This window comes from Mustela putorius, unplaced genomic scaffold (genome assembly GCF_011764305.1).
Source record: "Mustela putorius furo isolate JIRA1106 unplaced genomic scaffold, ASM1176430v1.1 tig00003834_pilon_pilon_pilon, whole genome shotgun sequence".
Taxonomy (NCBI): Eukaryota; Metazoa; Chordata; class Mammalia; order Carnivora; family Mustelidae; genus Mustela; species Mustela putorius.
In genome coordinates, this window is record NW_025421987.1 from 74,593,649 (window position 1) to 74,615,697 (window position 22,049).

The 22,049-nt window shown below is 42.0% G+C and overlaps 1 protein-coding gene across 2 annotated transcripts in view; it reads left to right on the plus strand.

The window, feature by feature from the left end:
• FNDC3B (fibronectin type III domain containing 3B) overlaps nucleotides 1-15,770 on the plus strand; it is a 338,384-nt gene extending 322,614 nt beyond the window's left edge. For both annotated transcript variants that reach the window (XM_004756586.3, XM_004756587.3), the window contains exons 25-26: nucleotides 2,563-2,690; nucleotides 12,148-15,770. In XM_004756586.3, coding sequence (XP_004756643.1) covers nucleotides 2,563-2,690; nucleotides 12,148-12,459 — 440 coding nt within the window. In that variant the 3' untranslated portion in view covers nucleotides 12,460-15,770. The remainder of the gene's footprint in view (nucleotides 1-2,562; nucleotides 2,691-12,147) is intronic.
• Nucleotides 15,771-22,049: the final 6,279 nt, after the last annotated feature.

Consider the following 22,049-nt stretch of genomic DNA (forward strand, 5'->3'; position numbering starts at 1 on the left):
GTGGGGACAGGGAGTGAGCAAAAGCCGCTCGTCATGGACTCTCCCTCCACCGGGTCTGGTGAGCGATTATCTCCCTGGTGCACAGGTGACTTGCGGAATAGACAGGCAGCAATAAGGTAGGGCTGGCTCGGCCCTCCCAGCCAACCCCCCACTCCCCCGCCATGACCTCCTGAGCCTGTACGCTCTTACCCCAAAAGGATGATTCCGATGAACGTCCCTGTGGCCACTGCAGGGGTGGGCAATGCTGGTGGCTCTTTCCATCCACTGCCCAAAATAACCCGAGGCTGACGGACACACAGGCAGCTTACCTGAACTAGGTTTTATCTGGGTAAAAGTGGGGGTTTGCTATGTATTACTAGATGACCAGGGGGGTGAGCGCAACCTTGAAAAAAGGTCCTTTGTATGTGTGGCCCCAGGAGCAAGGCCATTTGACTCGGTGCTTCATATCAGATGGGGGAAGAGGGGCTGTTTCTGCTTCGGCCAGGGCAGAGTCCACACAGAGGGAGAGACACCTCAGGGCCTGGGTCAGGGTCTGGTTTGGAGTCTGTGAAGGTTTCCTCTAGCTCCTTCCAGGGTGCTTGATGGTAGCTCCCTCCCCTCCGCAGTCCAGAAGTTCTTTGGCAATCGCTTCTCTATGTGAGTGCCAAACTAGGACAAATGGATATACCCATGCAAGGGCTCATGTGTCACTTGGGTACTAAGTGGCCCAGCCCTTTGGTACAGCTTCGCCTGGTGGCCGTAATGGAAGAGATTCCCGAACCCACCGGGACAGATAGGTTTGCTGTGACAAGAAGGGCTGGCCACAATTTACCAGCTGGCAGACGTCAGGGGTCTTTGTGACACTCCCTTTGTCTGGGGGGTCGTTGGTAGAGATTCAATTCATGGACAGTGGAACACTGAGTAAAAAGCACTTGACTTTCATGTACATTTTCTTCAGAAGGGCAGTTCCTGCCACTGCCACATTGATCAGATCCTCTTCCTCTTTGGGTCAGGAAGTTGTCTTAGCTGGAGGGCTGTTTGGTCTCATAGGGTCCCTCATTTTTTCCAAAAATTGCATGGAGTTTTGGCCAACTAATTGCAACTTCTTTTTAAGAAAACCTGCATTTTTCTGAAGCAGTATTGTGCAGAATCCCAAGTAGAAAGCGCTGCTTCTAAAGAATTTTAAGAGGAAGAGGGTTCAGAGAGGAGTAATGCATTCTAGTTACAAAGTAGGAAAATCTCAGGTATTGAATTAAACTGTAGAGATATAGCATAAGCTGTGAGAAAAAAAAATTTAATTCTATAACATTTCACATGCTTTACTATAAACTAATACAGTTTTCCTTTAAGCCAGAATTATGAGGGCGCTTGGGCGGCTCAGTCGGTTTGGCGTCTGCCTTTGGCTCAGGCTGTGATCCCGGGGTCCTGGGAACGAGTCCTGTGTTGGGCTCCTTGCTCAGCAGAGAGCCTGCTTCTCCCTCTCCCTCTGCTGCCACCCTCCCCACACACTGCTTGTGTTCTCTCTCTCTCTCAAATGAATAGACTCTTTAAAAAAAAATACAAATAGATAACTTGATTTTTAAAGGGTTTCTGTCAATGCTGGCCATTCTCTGGGACTTAATCTCACATGTCACCTGCTTCTCAAACCTTCCTCAGACTCACACAGATCAGACTGTCCCTCCTCTTTTGTCCGTACACCCCTGTTTAATCGCCTTCACATTTTGTTTCTATTTGTATTTGTCTCCTGCCTTGCTCGCCTCTTCCCTCAACTTGATCTTAATTCCCTTGAAAGTAGGGTGTACAGCCCCTGTTTGCATTCTCTAAAGTCTCAGCTCAGGGCCTCATCACGGAACATGCTCAGTAGTATTGAAAACATAATAAAAGTACATGGGGCGCCTGGGTGGCTCAGTCAGTTAAGCTGCTGCCTTTGGCTCAGGTCATCCCAGGGATCCTGGGATTGAGCCCCAGGGCCGGCTCCCTGCTCAGTGGGAAGTCTGCTTCTCCCTCTCCCTCTCCCTCTCCACTGCCTCATGTGTGCACTCTTTCTTTCTCTGTCTGAAATAAGTGAAAATCTTTTTTTAAAAAATTCTTTTAATTAAAAAATAAATGCGGGCCGCCTGGGTGGCTCAGTGGGTTAAGCCTCTGCCTTCGGCTCAGGTCATGATCCCAGGATCCTGGGATCGAGCCCCGCATCGGGCTCTCTGCTCAGCAGGGAGCCTGCTACCTCCTCTCTCTCTCTCTGCCTGCCTCTCTGCCTGCTTGTAATCTCTGTCTGTCAAATAAATAAGTAAAATCTTTAAAAACAAACAAATAAATAAATAAATAAATGCAATCCAGGCCAAGCAGTTATTATTAATAGGATAAGGAGCAAAGGAATTTCTTTCACCAATAGCTTGCTAGTCACGGAGTAGCTTCTCTGTGTGAAGGGTGCCCTGCAGGTTCTCTAGGAGGCTGGGCAAATATACTCAGAGCAGACACATACTCAGAGCAGACACAAGCACACTCCCACTCTAAATTACAAAATGTTGGCGGTTACTGTGATACTTTGAATTTTGAGTTTAAACATGTGGATTTGTATTTCAGCACCTCGAGTAACACAGTTGGAAGGAAATTCTTGTGAAATCTTCTGGGAGACGGTACCACCAATGAAAGGGGACCCGGTCCACTACATCCTGCAGGTGTTGGTTGGAAGAGAATCTGAGTACAAACAGGTAAGAACTAGTGTGTATGGCATGTGTGTGGCTTGTCAGTCCGGCCTCTGCCTCTTGCCGTGAGCAATTCAGTGACTGGTAAGGGGCAGTTTTCTTCAGATCGGTCATAGGAACTACCTAACACCCACCCCTTTACGTAAGCCCTAGTTTACATTTTGTCTGTGGAGGTATTAAATTTTTAGTTCTCAAGCATGACCTTATAAAGAGCTTTAAATTCTGTATTCGTATTTTATATTGGCAGTGCTGTTTACAAGTAATCAAAGTCTTTATGTAGTTGAAAATCAGAGTGCCAGTGGTTTGACTATAGAGAGGAAGTAGTTTACAGCCCAACTGCTGAAGCTTTTTTGGGAGGGGAGGGGCAGGGGGGAAGCAGGGCCTGAACCCACAACCCTAAGGTCAAGACCTGAGCTGAGGGGCGCCTGGGTGGCTCAGTCAGTTAAGCATCTGACTCTCGATTTCAGCTCAGGTTATGATCTCAGGGACTGGGTTTGGCTCAGTACTGGGCATGGAGCCTGCTTGGGATTCTCTCTCTCCCTCTGCAAGTGCGTGCCCTCCCTCGCCCCCGCAAAAAAGACCTGAGCTGAGATCTAGAGCCTAAAGCTGAGCCGACTGAGCCACCAGTTCCCCAGGCCCCTCTGCCTTTTCTGTAGGAGCTGTAACAGAAGGAGAAGGAATAGGACTTGTTCAGCTCTGGGGGCCAGTGACTGAGCAGCACCAGTTACCGTTTGTCACCCTGTAATGTGCAGGAGAATCCCCAGAGAATCTGTTCAAATGCAGATCCTGGTGCTGTAGGTGTCGGGGGAGGGCTCCAGCCCCCAGGAGATGCTGGTCAGGGAACCAGAACTGGAGTCAGCAAGGCTTTACAGACACCATGATAAACCCATGCAAGAGAGAACATAACTGGACTATAGCCAGATAGAAAATTTGCTTTTCTTATTTTTCAAAACACTTTTAGATCCTTAATTCTTCCAACACTATAGATTATCAGTCACTGGCTACAAAAGATTAAGATACCCCATCAGTTTCTGTCCTGTTTCCAGGAACTTAATAACTTTTTGTGAAATCAGGATATGATACCATTACTCTAAGAAAAGGTGAAGCCCATTCCTTACCAGAATTTTTAATGGAGGCATGCGTGTATATCACTTAGAAACTACCTTCTGAAACATTAGCATAATTTGTAGAGACCTCTCAGTTCAGCTTTAGAGGCTCCAGATACAGGTAGAAAATAATTTGATTCAGAGTTTTTGTTCAATTGCTGGCTAATGTTCTTTATTTAATAGTGAAGAATACTTGCAAATGTGGAAAACAAAAAAAATTTTGGTACATTTCATGTACTTTGTTAATATGAAGAAGCAGATAAAGAATGAACTGCTTTAACCACGTTTTGCAAAACACTGTTTTTAACTACGACATCTCCCAAGTATTGATTAACATCAGTGAACAATGTCATTGTCCAGTTTCCATCATTCCTCTTTAAGAGCAAAACACTGTTGTATTGTTTCACTTTCCAGTCTCGTTCTAGTAGATGTATCCCCAAAATGGGATACATCATGTGTTTGCTTCAGCATAACAGAAAAAATAGGATTGGTTGCAGGGTCTCAGCTCCGAGAGCGAGCTTAGGAATTTTCCCCACCAGATTTTGTCATCTTAATGCCAGCAACATTGTCCTGTTCCATAGCAATGGGATGATGGCTAAAGGATGAAATGTCACAGAATTTCACGGCATAACATTTAACACTTAAGAATAATTCATGACCCAACAGTACATTCACTCCATGTTCGTCATTGTTATTTTAAAGACATTTTATTCACATACCATACTCTCTGCTTGTACTTAGAAAAATTTCTGCTTCTTAGAAGATAGTGATTGCTGTTTGACGTTGAAAAAATAGCATTATTTGATCACTGATTTAGATTTCATCAGCAGGTTGGCTCTTTTCAATCAGCTGTTTGTTTGGGACGGCTGGCTGGTTCAGTGAGAAGAGCACGTGACTCTTGTTCTCAGAGTTGTGAGTTCGAGCCCCGCTTTGGGTGTAGAGATTAATATCTTTAGATTTTTTTTTTAAGATTTTATTTATTTATTTGTCAGAGAGAGAGCGAGTGAGAGCAAGCACAGGCAGACAGAGTGGCAGGCAGTGTCAGGGGGAGAAGCAGGCTCCGTGCGGAGCAAGGAGCCCGATGCGGGACTCGATCCCATGACGCAGGGATGACGACCCGAGCCGAAGGCAGCTGCTCAACTAACTGAGCCACCCAGGCGTCCCAATATCTTTAGACTTTTTTAATGTTTTTTTTTTTAAATTTGTTTAATGGTATATATTTAGACCCATGGACATAAAAATTCTGATTGTGAGTATGGTACCTACTCACATGTGTATACCTCAGAATTTCTTATTGTAGTTATAACTGAGTTTCTTTTTGGAAGTATATGAAAACATAGTATGTAGGGCAGGCTCAGTAGATAGGGACTAGCCTTCCTCACATAACCATGTGTTTACTTCATTTCCCAAGAAATGATTAAGGTGGGGAGTGTGGTACATAAAAAGCTAAGTTGAGTGAGGAACAATTTGTACTGACTTTTTTGTGTGTGGATTTTTGGGGTTTTTTTGTGTGTGTTTTTTTATAGTTTGGTTTTGTTTTTTGTCTCATTTTGTTTTCTTCTCCCTGTTCAATAAGCGGCAACTTAAACATGATGTTTTGAGTTCGCCATTCGCTTGTTCTGGACATGAAATAGGGAATGAAACCTATTCATACTATGGCTGCAAGAGTAATGGTTAAAATGATCATTGTCCAGAGATAACAGGCTTTGAATACGTAGAAGCAAAGCAAAAGAAAATGGGAGGTAATTACTGCTGAGCCCATAGCACGGCAGGGCTGCGGCTCTCGGAGCACTCATCAGACGGGATCCACTCATGTGCGCCCTTGTGTTCCTCGTTTTTGTTTTCTCGGCCCTGGCCCATAGTTAGGCGCTCAGTCCGTGTTTCTTGCTTGCATGAAAGAGTCAGTTTCAAAGGAATGGAGTTACTTAACATCTGTGGTGGTGATGAGAGTAAGCTTCAGCGTGGGGTGGTAACTTAGGTGAAAAAAAAAAACCACCTCTAACAGGAAGGGTCTTTCCTCTTCCCAGACTTGGGTTTGTAGGCAAATGAAGGCACCAGAGCTCTCTCGGATGTTTTGCTTGAAACATTGACTTCAATTTTGCCTTGGTTCTAGCTTATTAGCTTGCCTTTGTTCAACTATCACAATATGAGGCGAGCAGCTGGCTTTAATCATAAAACAAGCTCTTCAAGTAGTAAATCCTCATCTAAAATTTTACTCTATATTAGGATGCATACACATGTTAATTTGGCTTTTCTGCCATTGATACACATGTTTTTTCCAAGAAGCTTAAAACTTCTTTTCAGATGGTATTAATTATAAAGCATTCTAGAAAAGCCTGAAAATTATATGTATATGCAGGTGACTAATTTTTTTTTACAAGATATAAAACAGTTTGATATCTACATAAGAATGTAATGAAAGATGATTCATATTCATGTCCCTGTTCAGACTGCAATAATTTGTACAAAAAATATTTAAACAATGGAGATGAGGAAAGAGCAACAAACTAACAAAGTATTGACTGTTAGGGGACAAAATTTTTGGCAAGTGATTAATATTCTTAGTGCTCAGGTTTGTTGCATTAAGAAAACCTTTAAAGCATCTGAAACTTTATGGACCTTTACAGTTAATTTGATAGCATCTTTGTATAAATAAATTTTCACTTTGTATCATTTTAGATGATAGTATGGGGACTTGTACTGATTCTTTGTGGCATCACATTTGGTACTGTGAGCAAAGGTCTTTCCATACACAATTGTTTGAAAATCTTAGAGCTTAACGTATTTTTTAATGTATTTCCATTTAATTCTCTGACACAGTTTTTTTTAATTTTTGTCTGTGTCAAGGGTCGTAAAGCAAAATAATAGATCAACATGAGGGAATTTAAAAGCCATCATTTTACGGGTTCTTAATTGTCTTAGGTTTTTAACTTCTGTAAGTATCTGATGACGGCCATCAGAAAATTGCTCATACATCCATTTAAAATGCATGAAACAAATACATCTTCAGTTTCAGGGAGCCCAGGTATCGGGCCCTGGTTTATTGAGAAACTCTTAGGTGCTCTGTACTATGAGGGATGTCTAGTGTATAACAGAAGACCATGGTCAGTGCTCTTAGCTTTCTAGACCCGTTGGGGTGAGAACAGCAGACCATCAAGAAACAGTTCAGTAACAGCCCCTTACCTGCCCTCCTCAGCTCAGGGACCTCAAGGGCCACCCCGCACTGCACCCACTACAAAGGAGGCTTACAGGTTGGTGAGCTCCCTGTTGAGCTGGAGGGTATCCCGCAGTCATGTGATAGGAGAAAAATTAATTCACCTCACTGAGCCTCAGCCACTTTGTTGTACAAGGAGGGACACTCATCCTCTATCTAACTCAGGGTCACTGGGAGCTTCCGACCCTTCAGTGGTGAGAATGTGCTGTGTAAATGACCGTGCTGTGCCAATATGTCTCCCTTTGCAGTCCTGGCGAGTGGCAGTGTTAATTAAGAGACGCAGGCACTGGGCCCGAGGCAGGCCCCCAGTGGTTCTCCCCAAAATACTCGCTGGAATAAAGGATTCCAACTCCACAGCATGTTGTTCTGAATTCAGGGTCACGGATTCTTCAGTTTAGTTATCTGGGTATTACTTTAAATCCTCCTCTTTGGAATAAACATGTCAAAATTACTTTAAAATATATCATACATCAAATCAAGAAGAGAAACAGTCTTTATAAAAATTATATCTATCTACTTTTTGTGATATTATGATTGGTTATTTCAATAAAGACAATCTTAAGTGGAACCATGCCTTTTAAATTGGGTTGAGGCAGGAGGAAAAACCCGTAATGGTGCCCCTGTCAGAGTGAATGAAAATAAAGGGACCCAGGGCGCACAGGCTGCCATCCTGGGGTGGGGAGCTGCACGGTCCCCTGAAAAGTCACTTCAGTCAAGGCACAGGTGTGTGGCAGACAGGATGAACATGTAGTTCAGTGACCCCCCGTCTCCCCCAGGCTGTGACAGTTTCCACCAAAACAAATCCGTTAGCTCCAACCCCAGGAACCAGAATCCATGGGAAAGGGGGCAGTGGGATTGTTTTAACTTTTCCTTAGCTAAGGATTAATCCAAAAGGCTTGAAAGCATTGTTGGCCATTTCTGAAATATACTAGAAACTCTATATTTTCTATCACTACACTGAAAACAACATATTGTTAGTGAGTCCATTTCTTTACAATGATGGCTGCACTCCTGTACAAAAAACTTTTCTGTTGCCTCTGTGCTGTGAGTGTATGTTCATGTTTATGGAGTTCTGGTAATTGTCCTCTCTTCAAGCACTGTGGTAGAAGAGTATCTACTCTGGACTCATTGAGGGTTCTAATGAGAGAACATTTACTGAGCATCTACTTAATTCAGGCCACCCATAGTGCAGGTTGCTGTGGCATTGCTAGAACACAGTCCCACACTCCATATGTGTAGCTTGGTTGGTTGGTTGGTTGGTTTTTTAAGATTTTTGTGTTGGCAGTGCTTGTAAAAGGGGGGAGCTGTTCCAGTTAAAACAACAAGAATGGGGACGCCTGGGTGGCTCAGTTGGTTAAGCAGCTGCCTTTGGCTCAGGTCTTGATCCCAGCGTCCTGGGATTGAGTCCCACATCGGGCTCCTTGCTCGGCAGGGAGCCTGCTTCTTCCTCTACCTCTGCCTGCCATTCTGTCTGCCTGTGCTCGCTCTCTCCCTCTCTCTCTCTCTGATAAATAAATAAAATCTTTAAAAAAAAAAAAAAAACCAAGAATGACGAAAAGAGAAACATTTACAAGTTGAAGGCTCTGTTTTAATTGGATTTGTCATTAGGAAGTTCCCTCCAATTAGATATCCTTTTCCTTCATTAAGCTTTTTGCCACATAGTATGAGAAAAGCAGCATTCCTTTTTTCTCTAAATACATTTTCAGAGATATCCATTCCAGGGATTAGAGTTCAGCAGAGCCATTGAAACGAAAATATGAGGTCTCTTTTTTCAAGATTCCATGAACTGGGCTCCTAGAAAATAAAATGTCCTTCTGCGCCAGCTTTCTTCAAAAGCTCTAATTTCGCAAACTCTGGAAACCATAGAATTCATTTAAACAGAAGTCAGCATTTATATCCCCTTCCCAAAAGTCTCAGAAACATCTGTGGGGATAGGTTAGTAACTGGTGTTCTGCCAGGAGTTCATTGTTTGATGGCAGAAAGTAAGAGGCCACGTTCCAGAAACTCTCACCAAGCCTTTGCTTGGCACAAACAGGTAGGGGGTAGGGAGTGGAAGGACTGCTTTCCATACCATAAAAGGGAAAGGCAGTGTTTTCTGTCTGGGACAGCAGCAACCAAAATGTGGTGATCTGGGAGGTTTTAACCAAAAACCCTGGAAAGTCAGTAGAGCTGTCTGGGAAGACGAAACCAGGCCAAGAGAACTGGACCTCATGTCAGACTTTTGTCATAAGACTAGGACTAAAGCAGAGGACAAGTGGTGGCATCACTCCCTCCGACAGAGGATAGGAGATGCAGGTCTGGGCAGCTCCAAGGGTGAGCGTGGGTATTTGAGTTAAGAGTGGGATCTCGGGCGCCTGGGTGGCTCAGTGGGTTAAGCCGCTGCCTTCGGCTCAGGTCATGATCTCAGGGTCCTGGGATCGAGTCCCACATCGGACTCTTTGCTCAGCAGGGGGCCTGATTCCCTCTCTCTCTCTCTGCCTGCCTCTCCGTTTACTTGTGATCTCTCTCTGTCAAATAAATAAATAAAATATTTTTTTTAAAAAAGAGTGGGATCTCACTGGGGGTCTACCGCTGTCCTTACTTATTGTGAGTCCTTAAGAAATTAACAGCCTCCCTGATCCTGTCTTTAACTCTAGCCAGGAGGACTGAATTTGATGGCAGTTGGCTTACCTTCAGTGTGTTTCTCTCACAAAGCCCTCTTCACCTCCAGTTTCTCATTTAACCCTCAGCCCCTCTTATGGTGAGGTTAGGTACTGTTACTATCCCCAGGTGAAAGAGGAGAAAAACTAAGACTCAAAGCTGATCTTTCCCTAAGTTCACAAACCTAGAAAGTACTGGAGTGGGGACTTAGACCTGGGGTCCTGATTCAGTTCCTGTGCCTGAGAAAGCTCTTCCCAGTGACTCACTGTCAGACCAGGCCCAGTTCCTCAGGGTTGCGTGGAGAAGAGCTCCCATAGCTAGTCTTTTGACCTTTGATAAATGCAAACAGATATTTTAAGAAGTGAGGCCTCTGTAAGAATCAATAAAAGAGGTTATAGCGGGAAATCTTGGAGTAAAAGCGTAAATGGCAGACTTTACTCCAACTTAATAAACATCCCAGTGCTGACTTACTGCCATAGAATCAGAACAGATTATTAACTGGGACATTGCAGATAAGAAACCAAAGCTTGGGGTCACCTGAGGCTCAGGTCATGATCTCAGGGTCCTGGGATTGGGCCCCACATCGCATCTGGCTCTCTGCTCAGCAGGGAGCCTGCTTCCTCCTCTCTCTCTCTCTGCTTGCCTCTCTGCCTACTTGTGATCTCTCTCTCTGTGAAATAAATAAATAAAATCTTTAAAAAAAAAAAAGGCTGAATATATGCCTGTCCTGTGACCTGGTAATTCTACTCTTCGGTATATATCCACTAGGAGGATCATGAAAAATCATGAAGAAGAACGCTTACAACTGTAAGAACATTAATAACAGCTCCAAAACAGAAACTATCTAAATGCTCAAAACAAACAAACAACACTTGAATGGCAAGTGTTGAGGGACCTTCTTTATCAAACTGGTATACTCATCCCATGGGTTACAAATCATTCCCTTTAGGAATGGTCCCAAAAGTTTCCAAGAAAAGACTTTTCTCAGAAAACAGCAACTTGAACACTATAAGGTTAAGAAATTAAATCTAGATTAAGAAAGCGAAGAACATTCATACTTATAAGATCTCTTTAAAGAAAAAGAAATGTACACCATTGTTTTCTTGAGACCACTCACATGTTGGGAAAGAATTCATAAAGAGGTTCCATCATGGTATATAGGTAGAACTCTCGAGTAGCTGGCGGTGGGTGTGTGGGTTGAGGCAATGATCACGACTGACAGCCAGCTCGTCTTAAACCATCCATTTAGCTAACTCATCATTGGAACAAAAAGAAAGACCGGTGTGGGTCTTCTTATGACTCTTTCGTAGTTGGTTGCTCCAGCCCAGTTCTGTCTAGGACTCCAGATGCTAATGCTTTTGCTACAGTCTTTAAAGAAACAGGGTGATGCGCCAGGAGGAGCATGCTTAAAAATCTTACAGAGGAGGTGTGCCTGGGTGGCTCAGTGGGTTAAAGCTCCAGCCTTTGGCTTATGTCATGATCCCAGGGTCGTGGGATCAAGCTCCATATCGGGCTGTCTGCTAGGCAGGGAGCCTGCTTCCTCCTCTCTCTCTGCCTGCCTCTCTGCCTACTTGTGATCTCTGTCAAATAAATAAAATCTTTTTTAAAAAATGTTACAAAGGAATAGCAGAAGCATCAATGAAAGAGGAAGAATTGGTTTTCTGGCACTTAGGCACTAAACAAAAGTATAATAAGACAAAGTCTACTTGTGAAAATGGAAAAGGAGGGAGGAAAAAAGTCTTAAGAAAAAGGCTAAATATCAAGTGAAATTGGGTCCCTTTTGTAAACTGGGCGATCCTTCTGCTGTCTTTCTTTGTCCAACACTAAGTGCATGGCTAATGCACCTGTGTTCACTGGCAGAATGTCCTATTTTTTGGTAGAAGTTTACACACCAGACTTTAAAAACACTCAGCATTGGTAGATTCCCACTAACTGTACAGCTGGCAAGTAGAGATCACTGGAGATACTTCTTATTTTTTAGGGCATTTGTATTAATGGGCAAAACTGACAGCTTTACCGGGTTAGCCTGTAGCCAGGTTGAAAATGCTAACACCTGTCACTTAATTGCTGTGCTTTAGTAATACAGTTGGAGTTGTTTTAAGATTCTAGATCGTGCACTGTGCACTGGCCACGTACCAGGCCTGTTTTAAGCACTTTATAGATGCTAACTCAGTGCCACTCACCCAGGAAAGATTCAGTTAATTTTACTTTCTTGTTCTAACTGTTCACCAGCCAAATCTCTTAAAATTTCATTAGACGTGTATTGCTTTGGTCAACTGCGATTCCATTCACTGGATTTTGTACTCTATTTGCTTGGGGTGGGTTGGAATGAATATCCATCTTTTGTTGTTGATTGAAATACAGACGAGGAGAAGTAGCTTTCTACCCCATTTTGGTAATTCTGGTCATGCTGGAGTAGACACCAGGGGCCTGATAGACCTGGATTATCAGATTATTGTTTTTCCAGAGTAATTGACCAGGACTTCTCTGTCTATCCTTGAAGGTATACAAGGGAGAAGAAGCAACATTCCAAATCTCAGGCCTCCAGACCAACACAGACTACCGGTTCCGCGTATGTGTGTGCCGCCGCTGCGTAGACACTGCTCAGGAGCTCAGCGGAGCTTTCAGCCCCTCTGCGGCTTTTGTATTACAACGAAGTGAGGTCATGCTGCCAGGGGACACGGGGAGCTTAGACGATCCCAAAATGAAGAGCATGATGCCTACTGATGAACAGTTTGCAGCCCTCATTGTGGTTGGCTTTGCGACTTTGTCCATTTTATTTGCCTTTATATTACAGTACTTCTTAATGAAGTAAACAAACCCAACAAAACTAGAGGTATGAATTTAATTAATGCTACACATTTTAATACATACATTTATTCAGATATTCCCCTTTTTACACCCTTCTGTTCTTTGATTTATATACTTGTTTTACAGATTTAGCTAGGAAAAAAAAATATCAGTGTTTTGGTGCACCTTTTTGAAATGCAAAACTAGGAAGAGATTAAACTGGATTTTTTTTTTTTAAAGGAAAAAAAAAAAAAGAAGAAGAAGAAAAGCAAACCAGATACCAAAAGCTAGCTTTCTTATGTTTTCTTTTAAATTTTCAGATTTGCCTTTATTCTGTTTTCACTGATGTCTTTTGCAAGCCTTTGATTTTTTTTTTTTTTTCCATGTTACGGTTTAGTAATTTATATTCACCAGTCACTTCTTTGGTCTTGATCATCCGTCTCTGTGAACGTGAATCACAGTGTGTGTACTTACAGGTCTAGGATTTCAGTGTCATCGGAGTCTTACCACACAGCTACAACCGCAACAACAACGTACGGAAGATGTGTTCACTCAAATAAGGCTGCCCTAAACAACCATTTTGTCACTCAGTTATTTAACTGTTTAGCTCATTTAAATCAAAATGTGTACTTTAATCTGAAATGTTTTAATAATCTCTGTTTCTTATGATTTTAACACTATGAGCTGCCTGTCTAAGAAATCAAGTAACCAAAATGCACCTATAAATTATGGAACATTGTAGATTTTACCCCAGCGATTCATAGCCGTAACTTTAAGAGGGCATTGTGCAATAGTTAGTTGTTTCCTTGTTCAGCTGTTTTAAAAGCTGCTTTAACTTGTTTGTTTGTCTTTGTGTATAACTACTTCTAATCTAATCACTAGAGTTATTATATTCTGTTATGTTTGACCAGAGTTATATGACGAGAACTGGTGACAGTTTAGTGCCTCTGCCCCTTGTCCATGATTTACACTAATTGTGAGCAGTCTTCTTACACGTCAGCTCATTGTTTTGGAAAGATTTGCCGTAAGGCTGTTCTTTGAGGTATCAGTGAAGTGATTGAATTTCAGTACCTTAATTCAGCGCACATCAGATTCATCTAACAGCGGATAAAAACCTATTAAAACCCAAAAGAGAGTCATCTAAACTTGTAGTTCCTATTTTTGTGGGGTTGACCTGGCCATGTGTGGAGAGGGAATGATAGATGGTGGTAAACACAGGGTGTTTGGGGGTGAAGGAGCCCTAGATTCTCTCCCTGGATCTGTCACTAACTTGCTGCGTGACCTGAACACGTCACTTTACCTCTCTGTGCCTCAGTTTCCAGTGCATTAAATAATAAAAAGAAATAAAATAAAATGGGGATTCTAACGTTTGTAAGTGCTTTGAGATCCTTGATCAACAGGTGCTATTGGAGTGCAAAGTGTTACTCTTGCATGTTTATTCTGAGTCATGAGATAATCAGTTTTAACCCAAAGTCATTGGATTATTTATATGAAGTCCATAATGTTCGCGTACCTCAGGGACATTTAAGAGTTGGAGGTGCAAATATATTCCAAAAGGGTGCAACAGACACAGTGTATCCCCCTGCTTCTGTTTTTGTATATTTTTGCTACTTGGTTTTTCTTGATCATAGCAATTCTGTGCTTGGTCTGTGTTGTCTTAAGATGCAGTATGCTGTACTAGCTTATGATATTCCCATACCAAAGTCATGGGGAAACCAACACTATTTTTTTTTTGGTTTATTTATACTATATTCTGCATACAGTACTTTAAATGCCAATTACAGTGCAATCTTTATTTATTGTAAAATTTTTTAAATGTACTTATGTACTAATTTTCCCTTGTAGCATGTTATTTTTTGTGTGTGTGTTTTATACTTTTGTAATTTTAGGTCAGTCTTGTTCCTTGGCAACATCTGTAGTATTACGAATCTTCTGACATTTTCTTGTGTTTTTAAAAGATAAGAGCATCTAGTGCATTAAATGCCAAAAAAAAAAAAAAATCCATTATCAGTGATTGAAACGTTTACATGTACCCAAAAATCCATAATCATCTCTTGAAAGAAAGCGCTACGATCAATGAATTATTCTGTGTGCCTATATTGATGTAGTAAGTACTAGAGAGTTTTGTATTTTGTTACTGACTATAATAATTAGTTGAATTAGCCTTGCAAAGTGATGGCATCAAGGTAAATATATTTTTGCCAAAGTTCTGGCCTTCCAAAACTCAACCCTCTACTTAATTGTGTATTATGACCCACTATAACATTGCATCTGCATTTTCTGAGACCATCTCAGGCGGGTGTTTTTGTTTTGTTTTGTTTTTTGTTTTGTTTTGCGGGGATGGGTGGGGAGGCTTTCTTTTTCTTTTTAAAGCAGTGAAGATTCAACAGAGTACAAATTCCATGTTGAACAGCAGGGGGGGAAATCGGTCCTTTTTGGAAACACTTCAGAACTGCTGCTATAAAGAAATTCTCGGAATGGTTTGAAACATTTTACATGAAATAATGGCGTCAGGCCCAGATTGCGATGAGTACTTTCTCTTTTTGAGATTTTCATCTTGTTGAACCACCATAAAGCTGAAGTGTGTCACAGACCAGCTGACTGCACTTTATTTTATTGTTTTCTGTGATTGGGTATTCATTATCATCCCTTTGGTCAAAAAATGACTACTCCATCTGGCACGGTTCTCTGTCACAAATATGTATATGTGACATTGATATATAACTCTGTAGACATTGCCGTTACACACGAACAATAAAATAAAGTGTTATATTAAACTTATTTCTTTGCCCTTTTGCGATACGTAGGAATGAGTGAGCGGCTGGCTTCCAACGCTCTGTCAGACTCTCATCCCTGGCACAAGAAATTCCAGTCATGTGAAGCAAACTGCCCTTTGTCCTCAAAGAAATGGTCTCAACACTTTTTTTAAAAGATTTTTTTTCATATTATCTATCTTGTTCTTATCAACTTGAAATGTTGGCATTTTCTAACTGTTTCGTTGGCTACAGTCATTCAGTATTCCTGTCAAAATTGAAAAGTGCCCTAATTGAATGTGTCTGAATGTTATCCTTGCACAGTTCTTTAAATTGAAAGACAAAATGTTTTACCTCACTGTTGGACATACATTCCAAGCTTTTCAACTTTAGGAGAAAAAAAAATAATCATATGTTTTCCTGTATTGTAAATTTTAGACTATTTCATATACATTGTATTAAAACTGCCATATCAATTTTAATGTATAGATTTTGCAAATACTATGCTATATGTAATACCTAACTGTATCTGTAGTGTATATGTAATATATTTATGCCCAATAAATGTTTTAATTCTTTCTGACTTAAGTAGGGTTTTTCTGCCAAGAATAGGACTTGCTTTTTGTTGTTGTTGCTGTTGTTCCTTTTTAAAAACTTGAACCACATCCCCAAAGTTGCAAATTCAAATGCCTTTGGAGGCCAGGCAGGTGATGCTTCCTGTGCCACCCAAGGGAGCAGTTACAGCCCAGCTCCAGCTGATTGGGGTCCTGTAAGATGGCAGACCACAATCATACATGCTCATGTTTCCAAAGAAGCTAACAAAATTCAGATTTCCCTTTACAGAACAGCTAAAATATGACTGTGGCCCACAGAGGCCCAGGAGCTGCCATTTATTTTTTGTCAGAGCCTGCGTTCCTAGCATACTATCCAAATGCCAAACCTTAGGAGCCCAGGTCTATCTCTGGATACTGAGACCTAGCACATTCCCTCCCCGCCTCAACTTCCCACGGTTTGGCCTGCCTTCTTCCTTGCTCTGGGTCTCATTCAACAACAGCAGCAGCAATAAAGCACAGTGTCCCTGCTAGGGCCATGGTTTCATTTGGTTTAGATTGTTTTGCTAGGAATCCCTATTTTTTTGTTTTATTTCTGGGAGAAAGAAGTGTATGGAGAAACTGTTTCAAAGAAGGAGGAGCTGTTCTTAAGGGTAGAAGTGACCAACTGAACACATCAAATTTTGCGTGCTCCTAACATTCCACTGAGAATACAGTAAAGGATTTGGTTTTTTTAAGACTGGGAAGAACAGGAGGAGAGCTTGCTGGCACTAGCATTTTGGAAGCCTAACTGAAGAAAGCTGAATTCTAATTTCACAGGGAGAGAAATGAGCCCCACCTCGTTGTACATGCAGAATATCCTGAAGGCTCAAAAATTGACAGAAACGTCCTTTGGAAGTAATGGGGAAGGGGGAAAGGAGCCTAAAATACTACTAGTTGAAAGCTGTTTAAAACGCCGTTTGATCCATAAATTCCTCCCTGTTTTGTTTTCCACTGGACAGCTGCAACCCCACAGAATCCTACTGAGTTTATCCTCAGGAGGTAACAGAAAGACCCTAAACTTGAAGACACAATGCACAGTTGATCGTTGAGGTACCATATCAAAAATGGGATTCAGTGAACGTAGGTGTACAGGAGAATATGAAGAGTCTTACCTAAAGAGCCTCGTGGGCCGAAAAGAAAGATCTGGAAATCTTCGATGAAGTGGTTCAGCCGCGCACCCTTGGGTGACTCTTCTCGGCCGGCACTGTTCTGGAATATCACCAGGGGAGATTTTCAAAACCCCTACCGGCAGATCATACTCTAAATCAATAAAATGAGCATTTCTGGAGTATCAGTGTTTTCTAACAGCCCCCAGATGATTCCACTCCACAGCCAAGACTGAGAACCACTGCCCTACAGTGAAATTCTCCTCGCTAATCCCGTCAGCCTTCCAGTCCTCCAGCTTAATGAAGAGTGACCTGACCTCTGGTGAACACGAAAAGCCCAAGGCCGATAACTTGGAAGAATCCGGGACTGAGGGAGGAGCATCTTCAGAAAACAATCGTTATCTCCAGAGAGATGAGAAAAAAGGAGTCATCTTTAGACTGAGGATACATTGCTATGGAAAAAAGAATGCTTGAAGAACATGGAAATATTCCCAGAAATTAAAAATTCAGTAGAAGGGTTAGAAGTTAGCATTAAAAGAATAACCGCCAAAATAGGAAAACAGAAATGAAAAGAGGAAAGATGAGGATCAGACCAGGACATTCACCATCCAAGCGATAGAAGCTTGAGAGAGAAGAGAGAAAATGGAGAACAAATCAGGAAACGTGTGTTTCCAGAAGGAAAGGGTGAGAGGATACCCAAACGATGGAAATGGACCTCTACCAAGGCACACCGCCATGAAACCTCAAAATACCAGGACCAAGAGAAGTTCCTCAAAATAGAAAACTGGTCACATAGAATTAGAAATCAGACTAGCTTTACACTTCTCAGTAGCATCCTGCAAGCTAGAAATCAGTGAGGCAAGTATGTCAAGACTGGAAAGAAAAAGATTTCCCACCTGCTTACTCTTGGACAAGTGTGAAGTAGCATTAAGATGTTTTTAGAAATGTGAGATCTCACAAATTTGCCTCCCATGCACCCTATCTCAAAGGCTACCAGAGGATAAGCTCTCCCACAGAAGCTAATAAAATAAGAAAGAAAAATCCATGAAATTCAACCCTCATGGTGGTTTTCATGGAGGTCAGATGTTGGCTGTGTGGCCCTTTGCCCCAAAAGGGTTTATGTAACTTTATCTTTCTCCTACCCCCAGTTTGCATAACTGCCCCCTCCACATGTACCCCAAAGCTGGGGCTGCAAATGACTCCTTTAAAAAAACCTCTCAGGATATCTTGCCCTGTGCTAATTAAAACTAGCAATTTAAATCTGTGTATAGGAACCCTTTATTCAGAATGGTGACCCAAAAAAAAGTTCCCACCTCTGCTGCTAGACTGGAGGGAGGGAATATATGCTTGGGACAGCAAGTCTCCTTCAGTTCTGCAGCATAGAGCCCCATTATCTGGCACATTATAGAAGCTAGGGAGAAAAAAAAAAAAGATTTGTTGAATGCAGTAGACTAATTTAGTTGGAAAAGTTCACATAGCAGTGTTCCATAAGACTTGCCGCTCCAAACCAATCTTTTCACCACAGGTGTGTTATTTTTGGTGCAGTATTTTGATTTTAACTGAAGTGGTTGTCAATGATTTATAATTTAAAATGTGGAAATTTCATACCAAATACTGGAATTCTACATTCTTTTTTTAAATTTGAAAGACCTGGCAACTCTAGGTTTTAGTCTGGAATGGTGATGCTCAACAGAGGTCAGTAATGGCTGTAGTTGTGACTGGGGCACTGGCCGTGCAGCAGACCACATTTCGTGCGCACACAATTCTTGGCATGAATATGGATGACGACTTTGATGGAAAAGCATCACCTTGAACATCATCTCTGTCAAAAGTGGGTGAATGGATGGCAAGACTTCCAAGAATTTGATGGAGAACGTCTGAAAAGCCACTTCATAAAAGCAACAAAAACAGTAGCAAAAAGAAAAATGCCAACATCAGCTTTTTCAGAAGTGTGGAAATAAACTCAATAAAGCCTTGGAACGATTGGAACCTTGATAAGCAGAGCAGGTTTTGTGGTGGTTTACCTCAATCCCTTCCCCTTCCCCCGAGCTCCATAGTAGCCTTGACAGTCAGCCCTGTGGCCACCAGGGGGAGCATACTGGGTTTGCAGCTCCTTAAAATCTCCCGGAGCATGGTCACTACTTAACCTGACTCAGAGCTCACTCTAGGAAAAACGTTTCTGGAAAACTCATCAGTGCCATCGTGTGAGTCCTGCTGCTGCTTGAGGCTGCAGTACCAGTTGGGGTAATTGAGAGCCTCGTCAAAAACGTCAAGACCTGGGGAGTAAGATAGCCATGGGTGGGGGGTGGGGGGCAGTTAAAGCTTGTGACATAGCCTTCAGGGTCTAGAAGGCCATGTGCATGTTCTTTGAGTGTACCGGGGAGGGACCCAAGAAGTCCCCAGTCTCACTTCTGCCTGATCACATGACCTGACACAAGCAGGGAATGAAGGCGAGGGCGGGATTGTAAACTTGCTGCAGATGGAAGATGTCCTCCAGCCTACAATGCCCCTTGAAGAAGACTGGAAGACTTACTGCTTCAAGACATTGAAGGAAATCTGGGAGCAGTGTGAATGGACACCAAGTGGAACAGATTCCAGTGGCCAGCTGCAGAGAAGGAAGTCTGGAAGGATACTGTCTGAATTCCTAACTCAGATTTGCCCAAATACGTAATGGGGAGGGGAGGATCAAAGAGAATTTTAGCCTTAACTCTAATATCTTGGCCTTTTAGATGAAAAATGCCTTTATGTACTATGTAATAAAAGTTAATTTTATGGTTAACAAAACCATGTTGAAGAAATAAATGTCCTTCCCTTTTCTTGATTCAAAGGCTAAATAAAGGAAGCTTCTTAGTTGTTTCCCCCCCCACCCCCCCAACAGGACTGAAGGCATAGATTTTTTGTTTACTATTCAAATAAGTTATACGAGAAACATGTTCAATTCACGTTAACGAAGTTTCTTGAGTATATGAGAAACCGAATGCTTTTGATTTTCCACTATAGCATTGTTTCCCAAAGTGAGGAGGTATACAAGATAACTGTAAAGGGTACATAGTTTAACATCTTTAGATTATGTAGTTTTTGTCGAATGTACTAGGAAAAATTATATCCTGCATCTCAAAGAAAACTGATATGACTAAAATGGTATTTAAGTTTAGGAAAGAAATATAAGTAAATAATAGTGCAGGTGCTACCGAGATACGGCGGAAATCATCGGAACAATAAGCAAATGAATGAAGTTCAAGAACGATGTACCACAGGTTGCTGCCTGGATCATAGCCTGGATCTATGCCATGTGACATATTTCTAAGTGGGCATCTGCAAATACATGCCTTTATCTTCACGCAAAGCATTCTGTTCTATGAGATAAAAAAGGATAAAAATCAGGATCCACACACAACTGGAAGCTGATCTGAATGAGAAAGTTGGCCTAGCTGATCTCTCACCAGCCTCGGTAACCTGCCCAGACCTTCCTGTCCTACTGTGCATGTTTTCATGTCAGTACTTAGGAATATTTGCATGAGTGAAATTGGCTTATCTGAAGTCAAGATGCTTTTGCCCAAACCCTGAAGGTTCTGTGATGTTATTTTCACAGAACCTGAGCTAAGATGAAGCATTTTGGTTTCAGTGGGCACAGAAGTATGGCGGACTTCTGTGGTCTGTCTGCCACTCCCTCCTGAGGCAGCGAGCTAGGAATACTCCCTCTCACCCCAACGCCGTGTGCTTTCTTCTCTGCAAGTCACTGTGTTCCCAGCCCATTGCAATTAGGACTCAAGGGAGTCTTGCTCTAGTGGCTCCAACTTGAAGAGGACAATCTTGAGCAGATGTTTCTCTTGATGTAGAGAAAACCAGTGTTCGTGAGAGAACACTGCAGCTCACAAGAGAAGAGTAGAAACTGGCCATTAGACCTTAACTAGGGCCTGGTTTATTCTGTTCTTAGGTTCGCTGACCCCTTTTACAGTTTCTTTATGACCCTTTGTGTTTAAGCTAATTGCCCTTGAGTTTTTTACACCAAGGACCAGAACATCCCCAAAAAGGAAAGCACTTAAAACCTATTTCATACTGCAAAAGGTGCAGAAGTTAAATGTATAAAATGCACAACTGCCAAGATTTTTATGCTAGAAAATCATGCAGTTGGCCTTTTGCTGTTACATGTTTTGAGGGTTCTTTGTTTACTTTTTAAGCAGTATACACTGAACTTAGGAAAGTTATAAACTTTTTAAAATTAAAATCAAAATCAAAAGGTGCTAAGTTTGAGCATTTATTAATGAGCCCTTGCAGCATGTTAAGCACCTGACATGAATTATTTTACTTAGGAATCATAACAACGCCTTGAGGTGAGTACAGCTGTCTTCTTAAAGCACAAGTTAGAAATGAGTGTTGATGGAGGATTCATGTCTAGCTCTGGCTAATTTCTGAGGCTAGTTTACTCCGACCACATGTTGTACAGCCGGTTAAGGACCCTTCAAGATCTCTTCTGTTATTATATGTAAATATGTGAACAGGCTCAGTTAGCTAAGTATATGCTTTGGGCTCAGGTCATGATCCCAGAGTCCTGGGATCGAGCCCCACATCAGGCTCCCTGCTCAGTGGGGAACCTGCTTCTCTCGCACACGCGCACGCACTATCTCAGTTGCCACCTCTTTCTCAAATAAATAAAAATCTTTAAAAGAACAACAATGTACTAGCATTTGACTCTATCTCATAAATGTAATGTTAAAATAAGATTTAAATAAATATTAAAGAACCAGCAGCTGTAGCTTTGACCTTCAGGCTTTAGTCCATCCCTTTACTGCCATGCTGCCCCTCCCCATAAAAAGGAAAGGAACTGGGTATACTCATCCAACAGTCACATGTGTGAGTAAGGGATGGTTGTCCTTATAAAAAACAAACAGGGGCGCCTGTGTGGCTCCAGTGGGTTAAGCCTCTGCCTTCAACTCAGGTCATGATCTCAGGGTCCTTGGATCAAGCCCCATATCGGGCTCTCTGCTCCTCAGGGAGCCTGCTTCCTCCTCTCTCTCTCTCTCTCTCTCTCTCTCTGCCTGCCTCTCTGCCTGCCTCTCTGCCTACTTGTGATTTCTCTCTGTCAAATAAATAAATAAATTCTTTAAAACAAACAAACAAACAGACTCCCCTGAAATGAGGAGTGAGAACTCTGGCCTCTGA